The sequence below is a fragment of the Chionomys nivalis genome, chromosome 14 (assembly GCF_950005125.1).
Source record: "Chionomys nivalis chromosome 14, mChiNiv1.1, whole genome shotgun sequence".
Classification (NCBI taxonomy): Eukaryota; Metazoa; Chordata; class Mammalia; order Rodentia; family Cricetidae; genus Chionomys; species Chionomys nivalis.
The window spans coordinates 16,535,624-16,548,629 of NC_080099.1; the positions used below are offsets into that span (position 1 = coordinate 16,535,624).

General features: G+C 43.0%; 1 protein-coding gene across 16 annotated transcripts in view; it reads right to left on the reverse strand.

Annotated features, from left to right (window-relative positions):
- Positions 1–3,697: 3,697 nt before the first annotated feature.
- Tcf4 (transcription factor 4) overlaps positions 3,698–13,006 on the reverse strand; it is a 346,529-nt gene continuing 337,220 nt past the window's right edge. For 11 of the 16 annotated variants that reach the window (XM_057789126.1, XM_057789130.1, XM_057789127.1 and 8 more), the window contains 3 exons: positions 11,124–11,353; positions 10,104–10,244; positions 3,698–9,533 (listed from right to left, as the gene is read on the reverse strand). In XM_057789126.1, the coding sequence (XP_057645109.1) occupies positions 10,108–10,244; positions 11,124–11,353 (367 nt within the window). In that variant the 3' untranslated portion in view covers positions 3,698–9,533; positions 10,104–10,107. The remainder of the gene's footprint in view (positions 9,534–10,103; positions 10,245–11,123; positions 11,354–13,006) is intronic. The other 5 variants (XM_057789137.1, XM_057789136.1, XM_057789135.1 and 2 more) reach the window with 1 other exon arrangement.

Below are 13,006 nucleotides of genomic sequence, written 5' to 3' on the forward strand. Positions count from 1 at the left end.
GTGTTACCTTCCCTTCTTTCACAAAGTTACTGACTCCATATTGGCCCCAGGAAAGGAGGGGATGGGCCTTCTCTACTGGGAAGTGGTAGCCCCAAAGTGTGCTTGGGGTCTCAGATGTCGCTACTAACGTCACTATCACCATTGCCTCCTTCTGGGACCGAGTTCCTCCTACTCCATCCTAAATCCACCCCGGATTGTGTCCCTTCCTCTACCTTCCCTTGAGAATGGTTCTCACTCCACCCCAGCATCCCTTTTAAGCATTGCTGTGCAGCAGCCCTGTGCAGCAGGTGTCCAACGGAGGGTCCAGAAGAAGACAAAAACTGCATCTGAGATGGGCTGCAGTGGCCTTGTGAAGTGGGTGATAATGGGGCACCAAATCAAAGGTTCTCTTGGAAAGTTCCTCAGACAAGTTGAAAGAGAAGCCTGCTGTTCCTCCAGGGAAGACCATTAGCTGTGTGCCCTCAGGAGATTCACAGCACAGAGCTTCCAAATTATTTTCAGAGTGGGTAGAATGGACGCATGTGCACATCCTAATTACACGGCTTCTGTGTGCTGATTGGCCAAAGAACTGACTCCTGATGAGTTTGTTTAAAGATGATACGGCCCTTGGGCGAAGGCCTGCGACACCTGTGTTCACTTTTGTCTTCCCTTCAGTTTCCCATTGGAAGACAATGTGGACTGCTCAGCCTCTGTAGCATACACTCAAGTCTCTGGGTCATTTACTAGAGGCTTCCTTGGCATGCTGTCTCTGGCCCTTGTGCTTCTCTCTCTAAACCTCATCACACATGGACTTGCATGTATGTTATTTTCTCCTACTGTGTCATTCATGCCACACAGAAAACAAAGGGCCTATTTCTACGAGTCAGACGGCTGGGGTTCCAATGTTGCCTTTGACTGTTGTCGGGCCAGCAACTTCCCTCAGCTCTCACGTCTTCATCTGGAATAAGGGAATGGCCAGGTTCAGCTAACGGAACTGTGTGCACTGGATCAAACAAGAACTCCAAACAAACTAGGGAACTGTGCTCTGTGACACAGGTCAACAGTGTGCACACATTGTTTTTCCTTTCACTTATGCTTTTGTGTGTTTAATTCTCCTGCAGGAGCATTTTGACTACCTTGGTAACAAATTTGCTTTCCTTGTGGTACCCTGCAGGGGTTTTGATACAGGCTCTATGATGCCCAGATATTATTGCTCTAGTTTTTGTTTTTCTTTTAACTGGATCAGATGATCATAGGCCGACACCAGGCAATGGAAAAGATGTGTGGAGAGAGAAGGAAGCCAGGGCTGAACAAAGGCTTGGGGACTGGCACTTTGGGTTGCTGGGCTGTCTGGTTGGAAGCAAGCCTGCAGAAGCTGGTTTTGAAGATGGGAAATATCATGGGGGAGGGAGGTGGTGGCCTGCAGTCCTACAACTACTACAATATTGTAGATTAGAAAGGCCAGAAGACATGTTTTGATTCAAGTCAGGGAGTCTTTCCTCTGAACAGCAAAGAACTCGATCAGTACTGGCCAGTCTGCCTCTTAAGGCCTTTGCCTCTGTTGCTGGTGTAGCTCATGCCTGGGGCTTCCGTTGCTCTTTCTCTTTGTAAGATGTACAGGCTGGGAAACCAGTTTCTTAAATTTCTACGGAGGATCAGTGAAATGTTTGTGACATGGAGAAGAAATTAAGTGTCTCTTCTGCTATTGCTATGTTGGCATTGTGAGCTTTAGCGGTGTTTGAAGCAAAGCTTCATACAAATTCAAATGATAGTTTTCCCTCGGTCCACAGGATGTCTTCACTCAGGCCTCCTTCATCCTTTGCCCTCCGCTTCCTGCGGCATCTCCAAACACCCACCTCACCCAAAGCTCTCTCTCATCCACCATTCAGAATGTTCTTTACACCTAATTTACTACTAACTTCTTCCCATGTATGGCTGCTATACTGGATCGTTCTAGCCTTGTGCTAATTACTATAGCACTCTTTATGTCAGCCATTCCATGCCAGTTGCTGGCAATATGTCCACAGTTTGTAGACTAAGGTACAAGAGGGAGAAGTTCAGGCGTTTAGGGACTCTGCTGAGAAAAGTCACGGAGGGACAGTGGGAAGGAGAACTGAGCCATGAACCTGTTTGAAGTGGGCAGGACTAGACAGTCCCTTCAGGAGATGGCATCGTGCAGAAGTGACTAGGCCCAAAGCCAGGACATTGGCTCCTTGTTTAATCTCCAAGGCCTAGAACATGCTCCTGTGAATTTGACACAAAAGGCTAAGGAAATAATATAATTCCTTTCTAAGTTCAGGTTTCCATGTTCTTCACAATACTGGTGTGTGTGTGTGTGTGTGTGTGTGTGTGTGTACAAAGAATGAAGGTTTTCCAACAGGGCACGGTGCTGGTGGGAAATCTTGAGCCTGTGGGTCTGATTCCACACGGGCATTTGCACTTTGCTCTTGGCTAGTGTCTGTTTCCTGTTAGAAGCGTATGGGTTCCTGCCAAAGCCAAAGCTATTTGACTTCTAAATATAGCGTAACAGATGTGGATGAGGACCATATTATTTTCTGTGTTGCACAAAGCTTTTTTTTTCCCCTCCCAGAAAAGCCAGACAGCAGACCAGTTCTGGTTAGGCTCAGTCAGCTCAGTGTTGGGCACTGGGGTTGGTTTCATGACTTTTAAGTTTTGGTTACGTTACACCAGGTTTTTCTTAACCTGAACAAGTGCCCCTGCCTAGACTCAAAAGCTATTCACTAGGCCTTAGAAAGGAACGTGGTGATGCCTGTGTTTCTCTTACAAAGTGGTTTCTCTCATTATCAAAATAACCATAAGTTAAGCATAGTACGTGACAGTCACTGAAGGGACACGCTGTTCCATAGGGCACAGGCAGTGTGTGGAGGCAAATGCAGTCATCTTAATCTAGTATTATTATCCCTGGCTAGTGGGTGTCTAACTAGTTTAACTGATGCGTTCTGTGTACCCGCCATTGTCTTCGCGCTGCAGTGGCACACACAGGCGGGAACCAGTGAGGTAACATACGCCTCAAGACCTGGGAATTTTACTTATGTGATGAATTTTACTCGACGCCTATTTGTTTATCAAACAAATACCAAGGTGATTTTGGCTTGACTTGCCCACCTAGTCCTTTCAAAAGTGGGCTGTTTCTGGAGAGCATCAGTGCTGCTGAGAGTTCAGTAGAAACATGAACCTGTATTAGCCTGAGGCAGGTGCACACTTATGGGACGTGAGATCTAGCTGGCTGAGCAGGGGATCCACAGTGCAAGGCAGGTGTGGAGTCCTGGGCTGATCTGAAGGCAGACAGCACACTCGTTGCTGTTTCCCATCTCCCTCTTGAAGAAGGCTGTCAGTCAAGAGAAAGGTGGCCTGCAATGAAAGCCTAGGATAGAAATTTCACCTGGCTTTCTGAATTGATCAAACTACGAGACTAAAAAATGACACCTGATTTTGCCTTCTGTATCTTCCTCTCCCTTAACCACTAATGCAATGGGGGCCTTGGTGAATACTATTCAGTCTTCCCTGGCAATCTAAGTTCTGTTTGGGGTCTAAATTCATGTACCTTACTTATCTTATGTCTTTTAAAGTAAAAAAAATCTAGTGTTAATAGACTGTGTGAGACACTGGACAGATGTCTGGTTCATATCCGCTTTCTTGATATCAAATAAGTTACATGATCAAATATAATACTAAAAGACTAAATAATTGTGGCTCTTTTATGTATATTTAAAACACACAGTAAGAACATAAGAACATCTCAAATCATTTAAAAGGTTAAAGGGGTTATCAACCAAAATCTTTGGAAAATTCATAAAATTTAAATATCTGCAAACAATCCAACCAAAAGGAAGTGGGGGTGGGGAGAAACAAACTCCCAACATTTGGCTATGGAGGGAGGGCACTTTACATGGAAACCAAACGGCATTACAACATCTTCTTTCAGGTAACTAGTCACTATACCCGGTGAGAAAGAACACAAGAGCAACATCGGAGACAACCCCCCCCCCATCCCACGCACCCAGTTAGAACATTCCATTAAGAACTTCTCTGCCACAGGCTTTCTCTCATTGCATAGGCCACGTTTCAGTTCTACAGCGCAATGCCAAGCAGCCTTCGAGTTCTGTAAAGCAGGCTGGTGTCCGTTCTACAAAAATAGTAACGTACAGTACATAACACTGCGTAATCTTAATCTGTACAGTTTTGTTCCCATAGGTGGCACACATCAGTTTGTACAAGCTAGAAGAAAAAAAAAAAGAATAACACTCCTCTGGTTGTTTCCATCTGGGATAATAGTCAACAGAGTCAACCAGAATCTGGTGTGGTGGGGATAGTCTACAAGAGCATCAGTACAGTATCCTAGTACTGCGGATAACAACAGGCAGCTTTTACCAAGTGATACAGAATAAAATTGTCCTGGAGCTTCATTTATTTATTTACTTGGACTGAAAAGATCTAGCTGAGAATGTTCTGCCAAACAGCCGACCAACATATCCGGAAGGTTAGGGCTGCTGAGACTCAGCCACCTGCCGCACAACCCAAAACACGGGCGCAGTTCAGGGCTCTTCAAGGGCATAGCTTCTGTGTTAAGCGTGCATTAATCGCATTCCTTCAATCAGTTAATCCTCTAGACAGCTTTCTCTGTGTTTTGCATGCATCCTGCTTCACGTTCATTAAGGGCATCTCTTCTTAAGGAACCATGGGCTTTGCCTTTCAATTTGCTTTTGTGATTTTTGTTGCTGTTGTTATTGTTAATGTTTAGTTTAACTGTCAGGACCTCCAATGCTTGGAACACATGAGCTGAAGCTGTGCTCTGACAGAAGAGGGTCGTGTGCACAATGAGAAATGAAATGAAACGAGCGTCAGAGACAGTTTATAAAAATGGCACATTTATTGCTACAGAACGGTCATGTACATGACTTCATCGAATAACTACAGATGGGGACAGGTAATGGTCTAGACCAAGCTGGGTTGTCTGCCTCTTGAAGGAAGTCCAGCACACAACCTGTTTGGACACTTCTACAAATCAGAAATACACCAAAAACATGGAAAATCGAGGCACTCAGCCACACATTGAAAACAAGGTGTAACTGTTTATCTTTTTTTTGAAATGTTTTCCCTTTTTTTTCTTTTTTTAACAATTTTTTTTAAAGTTTTTAATGCTGCAGCTATGTGTACAGTCGCAAAAAAAAAATGTCCGCACTGCGACCTACAACTAAAAACAAAAACAAAAACAAACAAAAGAAGCTACCATACAGTTTCATCTCGGTAACACATGGTAAAATAACATCTTTTAAATAGTAAAATAAAGTAACAAACTTTTACTCATAATGATTCCAAAAATCTACAAAGAAGAAATATTCAGAATCTGACAATTTTTTTTGTAATATTCATGGTATAAAAGGATTGCTCCTGCGAAAAATAAGCCAAATATATTTTTATTTTTAAATTTAGTTTTTTTTTCCTACTAGGGTGTACTACAGTCTATTTCATAGCAAAAAGAGCACTAGACAGACAAAGCTTTATAACAAAAAGCCAGGCACTGATACATGGTAAATCTCTGCTTTTTTTTTCTTATCTTCACTTAATTGCATCACAAGTAACAAGAATGAAAAAGGCCACAGTTCATATATTTCACCATTACATATGTCTATAATACTTGAAATGAGCATATGGCAAAACCAGCACTGCACAGAGATGAGTCACTTCAAGTCCCATGAGAAAGAACATCTCGAAAGAAAACAAACATAACCAAAGCGAAATCAAGAGGAGGCCTACAGGCCTTGGTGCCCCATTGTCTTGGAATTCATCACATTCCATCTTCACCTTTTTTTATTTATTTTTAATGTATTTAATTTTTGCTTCCAGTTAGCTGGCAGACTACACTTTTGTGCTTGTTTATGCGGAATTTTTCGTTCCTGACTTAAGTTCGGTTTTGGACACAGATCATATTCTGCCTGTTGGATGCAAAGATGAAAAAAAAATCCTCTTACCCCCAAGTCTCAGTTCAACTCCCTCCCACTTCCCAACCCCTCATCAAAACAAAGATCACAAATAATAATAATAATAATAATAATAATCAAGACATAGGAAAAAAAGTGAAAAAAGGAAATAAAACAAGGAATCGGAAGACGGAGTCGGAATCAGTTGTACGACTGGGTGAACTGACAGTTGTATAAGCATTAGTGTTCCTCACAGTTACACAGAAGACACATGGTAAGAACTCCTATATGGGTAGATCCCTAATTCTGCATATTCATAAATTACTCGAATGTGGAGGTGGATCAACTGTTCCAAGTTGCTTTCCCAGCCTGAGCCTCTTCAACTGCTCCCTAAGCTATGCGTTGCCACATCAGCTATATCTAGTGTAGTATGGACCCTTAGGAAATGTTCGTATAGCATTTTAATCCTGTCTTCTGCTAAGTTTCTCTCAGGAATCCAGTGCAGGAATACCAATATCTTACCTGGGTTTGATAATTACAAAATAACAACAAGAAGGGAAAAAAAAACAAACCAACACATTAAGAAGGCCACATTCCCTTTTTCTTTTTCTTTCAAACTGGAGATACAACCCAATTACTACAGAGAGGGTCAGATCATGTTTCTCCACCAAGCAGAATACAGCCAGCAGCTTCTGGTGGCCTTTAGGGAGTCTTTTGCTTATTTCCAAAAGGAATTTGACAATAGCCGTATTACATTACAAGTAATGAATACATCAAAGCTGGTGAACAAGAAATTGCAGCTTTTCCTCTGTTTGAGTGAGAACAAAATATAAAAGCACCAATTGAAAAAAAAGTCAAATAACTATAATTTAATTTTTTTGCTTTGTTTACAGATTTGAAAAACTTTAATTCAGCTTTAGTAAGCACCTTTACGATAACATGTATCAAAAGTGCCATTCTGAAAATGTTCATCGATGCAGGGAGGATTTCCAGTTCCCTAAAGAGTAAACACCATATTCTCTTCTATACACGTCTCCTGAATGTAATCAGAGCATACCTGCTTCCTATATAATAACAATGTTCCTAGGGATACCCGCCTTGGTAGACTATACAAAATGAGTGCAGAATGTCTCACGAAAAGGAAATCTTTACCATGGGGAGAGAACAAGTACACATGGTTTCCATCTTTTCGGGAGGAGGGGAAGTGTACATTATTGTCTTCCATGCCCTTTTTTTTTTTTGAGCCCCTTTGTTCGCACATTTCACAGGAAAGCCCCCGAAGAACTTTTCATGAAATCTGATTTCCGCTATTCTCCTACATTTTCAATCCACCTCCACATTTTAGGAACTTATCAACAAATCAAAGCATTTTAGTTTTATCACTACTGAACATATTTACAGTTTTCAACACACACACATACACACACGCGCACACACACGCACACACGGAGCTAATCAAAATGTTTATGGGTTTGTAAAAGGTGACCACGTGGTAACTATCTTATTTGTTCTTACATTTTCAGAAATGAACATAAATTTCAGATTCTTGTAGCTCACTATTTCTTAATTGACTTTTTTTTTAAACCACACAGTTTAGGAAAAAAAAACCCGATACAATGTATTAAAACACATAATAACAAGTCTACATGTAAAAATATAACTTTTACATACACAGTTTCAAAATAATGATAGGTTTGCCATTGGTTGCATAAAATTTACAAATGTGTTTCATCACTATGTAACTGGTAAAACAGGACAACAGATGGGGCATTTAGACCATTTCCATGGATTTATGGCATTTACTCAGTGCTGATAGGTGGAAAAACTACTTCAACAGGGATTTTTTTTTCTTAATACATGCCAAGATTGTGTGGCTGTAAAAATAGAAACCAGTTAGAGACAAAAGGATGCTGACAAATGCTAAGTAGGAGCACTATCTGTTCACTGCACTACACACCGGAGTCAACCACTAGCAAGATTTAGGATGGGAATTGGTTCATTGTGCCCAGAGTCAACGCTAGCTATCTGATGAGTTGCTGTGCCATAGTTTGATCAAGGTTTCTATCAAATGGTTAAGTAGAAACTTCATTCATACTGGCCAGAGAATACTGCACTGCCCTCCTCACGAAAGTGCAACGTAATGCTGTAGGACTTATAAGGCTTGTTGTAATGCTGCATGACTGGTTGGCATCTTTTTCAGACCAAGGAGGAGGCAAGTAAGTCATCTACTTTTTAGTAAACCCATTTTGAAAAAGAAAAAAAAAAGAAAGAAAGCAACAAAATCAATCAGCTCGGTCACACCTACTTGCAATTTTCTCATTTGACGGTTTTTGAACTCGACTTTTTTTTTTTAAAGTTTTTGTATTTTTTCCAAAAATCTGACCATGTATTCAGAAATGCCTCACTGCACACTACTTCGGCTACACAGGTAGGTAACACTTGACTCATTTTGTTAAATCACAGCCACTTTGATTATGTTATGTTTCCGATGATATAAACATTGGAAGGCACAGTGGTAACATTGTAGCATTCTAACCGTGTACCTCGGAAAATCCCAGGAGAGGGTCACAAGGGCAGCGCCACAAGCCAGACAAATTCCTTTTTTGCCTTGCCCGGGCAATGCTGCGTGTAATTTCTACACATGATGTGATTTTTTTTTAAGTCCTGTGTTCCCAAAAGACTGGAGAAACAACTTTCTACTAGTTATGAATGAGAAGCAACATCAGGGTCAGCATTTCGTCCTGCACTGCCCCTCCGGAAACAGAGTTGGCACTACAGGTTACGATAACAAACTGGGGGAAGGGACAAAAATCAGACAAAAAAAAAAGTCCATATTTACAGTAAAATCTTTCTTTTAAAAAAGTTAATCAGTACTATTTTTTTACAGGAGAAAAAAGTCTGAAACAAATGAACAAAAGCTTACCATAGTCACTAAATTTTTAATATATATTTATATATATATTTATATATATATTTGTCATAGGTCTATAACATCCATCTGTCCCTCCTACCCTAAGGAATGGCTAATGTCATCATTTCGTTGCCATCAGGACGTTTGCTGGTTTTGTTATGAGGGTAGCCGGGCTTCCCCTATTCAATATCCGGTAATTAGAAACACTAGCTGACTTGAATGCCAACAAAAACGTTCATGTCGTTTTCTTCAGAAGTACACTTTTTCATTATTGCAAGGTTACAATTTTTTTTAAATTAAATATTTTTTTCAGACTTACAAATTAATTATATTTTTTTTCCAAAAGAAGTTTAGGCACAAATGCATTGCTCCACAGCGTGGAAGGATTGCCATTCAGTCTCTGGGCTGCGTCTTAGCCTGTACATACCGCTTCGCACATTCAGAATGATATGTTAAAGAAGTCGTCCCTCAAGTTGCACTTTTTCTTTCTTTCTTTCTTTCATTCATTTTTTTTGTTTGTTTTCTGCTTTTTGATAATTGGGAATGCTGAAACCTCTTGCGTCTGCGACTCATAACTACTCAGACTTGTCTTATATTACAAAAAAAAGGGGGTTAAGGAGCAGTGTTTATGTGGGTTTAGGATAATACAGCTGTTAAGGAAGTGGTCTCTTGTTTTAATGAAGCAAGGTGGCAACTTGGACCTGAGAAAGGAAAAGGAGAAAAAAAGTCATTAATATAGTGATAGGAAAAGATTCATTAAAAAAATTTAAGCCCTCTTTCTTAAGAAAGAAAAGTATTGGCTGATCTGGGCCATACCAGTTGTATGTGGCTTGGGTGTCACTAAGAACGGGGGAGGAGCACTAAGAACGGGGGAGGAGCACTAAGAACGGGGGAGGAGCACTAAGAACGGGGGAGGAGCACTAAGAACTGGGGAGGAGCACTAAGAACGGGGGAGGAGCACTAAGAACGGGGGAGGAGCACTAAGAACGGGGGAGGAGCACTAAGAACGGGGGAGGAGCACTAAGAACTGGGGAGGAGCACTAAGAACTGGGGAGGACAGCAGTAGTAGAAACCGGGCCCAGCAACCCCTTCCCCACATCTGTCCCATGGGGGCCCAGCACACCCCATCCCCACATCTGTCCCATGTGGGCCCAGCACACTCCTTCCCCACATCTGTCCCATGTGGGCCCAGCACACCCCTTCCCCACATCTGTCCCATGTGGGCCCAGCACACCCCTTCCCCACATCTGTCCCATGTGGGCCCAGCATACCCTTTCACATCTGTCCCATGTGATTCGCAGCATCTCCCATCCCAGGGTGTGGGCCAGCCAAGGACAGAGGAGGAGGTTCTGAGGAAACTTTCTCTTCCTCCCTTCTTTTCAGACAGGCGGCTTTCGGGTTCAGATTTCTTTCTGTGGGGTGGGAAAGCACAGGGCACTCAGTCAGCAGGGCTCCACAGGGGTGGAGAAAGCAGGGCACTCAGTCAGCGATGCTCCACAGGGGTGAAGAAAGCACTCCTCTGTCCATGCCAGACACCCAGACTCCATTTCACATGGCAGGGTGAGGGCATCAGTGCAGGAACGTGTACTAGTAGGTCCTCACTGCCCGCCAGTTACTAACTGCACACAGCACAAAGGCAAGCATGATGGCTAAGGCCAGGAATGCCTGCACTTGAGAGGCAGAGGCAGGGAAACTGTAAACTTGAGGTCAGTCTCTGCTATACATAGTTCTAGGCTAGACTGAGTGATACACTAAGACCCTTGCTCAAAATAATGACAACAGCGATTTAGAATGATGAGCTGGGAAGAGCGAGAGCTCCTTAGGAATGATCACAGTGCAAGCACGAGGGCTCGAGTTCAGTGCCCGGCACACACATAAAAGGCTACGTGTGGTGGCCAGCTTGTAATCCAGCCCTGGCAAGACAGAGACAGGCAGATCCCTGGGGCTCACTGGCTAGCCAACCCTAGTCTAATTGGCAAGCCCCAGGTCCTAGTGAGAAGCCCTGCCTCAGGAAACAAGATAGGTAACCCCCGAGGAGTACAGCCGCGAGGCTAGCTATCCTTTGATCTGCACACACACACACACACACACACACACACACACCCCACAAAAGAAAAAGAAAGAAAATAGGTTGGTTAATCATGTCTGATAATTGACAGCACACACGGAAAAGATGTAAAATAACACTAGTGAGAAGAACACTCTACAACCTAACTACAGGAGACAGACTTTGTTTACAGTCCCGCATACTAGCAATTCTTTGGGGGCTGCTTAGGCATCTATCTCCTGACCTCGCACTTGCTGCTCCAGGCTGAGGATGACAGCCACGGCCTGGTGGAGAATCAGAAGCTTGGTCTGTGGCTTGTCGCTTTTCAGGTGGAGCTGCACCATGCGGCCCAGCTCCTTGAAAGCCTCATTGATATCGCGGACCCTCAGGCGCTCGCGGGCATTGTTGGCCATCCTCCGCTCCTTTTCACGTTCTGCCTTCTGCTCTGGGGTCAGGTCCTCATCATCGTTATTGCTGTAGGGCGAGAGGGATGGGAGCTTTTATGATGGTGTGGGGGAAAGACGGTATCTATATTACATTTTCTTTGAGATGCTTGTCAGATCCATCCTTCTTCGCAGAAATGTATCCATTTGGCCTTCATATGACCTTGGTTGGTTTAGGTAATGAACACACCAAACTTTTTGTTCCACCCAGGGATTTTACCCAAATCAAACAGAAGAAGATGACCTTGGCTCCAGCAGGGTCATAGTGTGTCCATCCTGTTGTAGGGGGACACAGGGGGCAATGAAGACTTAATGTTCTATACAATATGCACTACTCAGTCTTACGGAAGACAGCGATCCAGGCTTAGCTGATACGTATGAAAACACAATGATTACCTCAACAACCTTAAAAAATGATGTGTGAAACAGACAGAAGATGAGTTATTGCCTGACAGATTTTGTAGACATGTAAATACAGTCATATCAACAGCAGAAACATCAGCGAGTGGAGTGATCAAAACCAAGCACCACCACAGAGGAAGCCAAACAGGACTCTCTGTTAGAACTAAACTAGTCTGTGACTCATTCCAATGAGAGGTTCAGCAGGCATAAGGCCGGGCCCTGGCCATACCGAGGGTCATAGTGACCCATCTGAGACTTTGCTATGGAAGGTGACTAGGCAGATGAGCCATCTGGAAAAGGTGCTCTCACAGATGGATTCATGGTTCCAGGATTGCAAACGTTTTGAGGGCTGTTATAAAGAAAAGAGGAGTTTGGGGCTCAACAAAAAAGAAGACTCAACAAAACCAAAATCTCCAGAGGAGATACTGTGAGCAAAAATCTCTTCTGGATTTGAGTTGAGCATGGGGGAAAAATACTACACAAACACACACACACACACACACACACAGAGAGAGAGAGAGAGAGAGAGAGAGAGAGAGGACTTTCAGTCCAAGCCACTGAGTACAGATCCTTGAAAAGAAGCTTAAAATCCCCTAATCACAAATTGTTCAGAGTCAAGACGATGAGTCCTCATATTTAGAACTGAAGATGTGGAAGATTAGTTTGGCTGTACATGGAATGAACTCTGACTTCAAATGGGTGTAGCCTTCCCAGGCGACCTGTCCCTGAACTCCTGGAGTCCTCAATTATTACATGTACTCACTCATAAGTGTTTTTTAAACATAAAGCAAAGAAAACCAGCCCACAAATCACAATCACAGAGAACCTAGACAACAATGAGGACCCTAAGAGTGACTTACATAGATCTAATCTACATGGGAAGTAGAAAAAGACAAGATCTCCTGAGTAAATTGGAAGCATGGGGACCTTGGGGGATTGTTGATGGGGAGGGGAGGGGCAGAGAGGGGAGCAGAGAAAAATGTGGAGCTCAATAAAAATCAAAAAGAAGAGGAAGAGGAGGAGCAGGAGGAGGAGGAGGAGGAGGAGGAGGAGGAGGAGGAGAATGCCCTTGCCCACGCCTACATCTTGGAGGGCTTTCCCAGTTTCTTTCTGGTCTCAGGTTTGACCACAGGGTATTCTACCTGTTCTGAACTGATTTTTGTGCAGGGTGAGACTCAGGGATCCAGCCTCACCCTTCTGCATATGGTCTTCCAAACACAGAAAAAAAATAAAGTAGAGATTCTGTGTGATACAAAAAGAAAACAAAGAACAGGGCAGCATG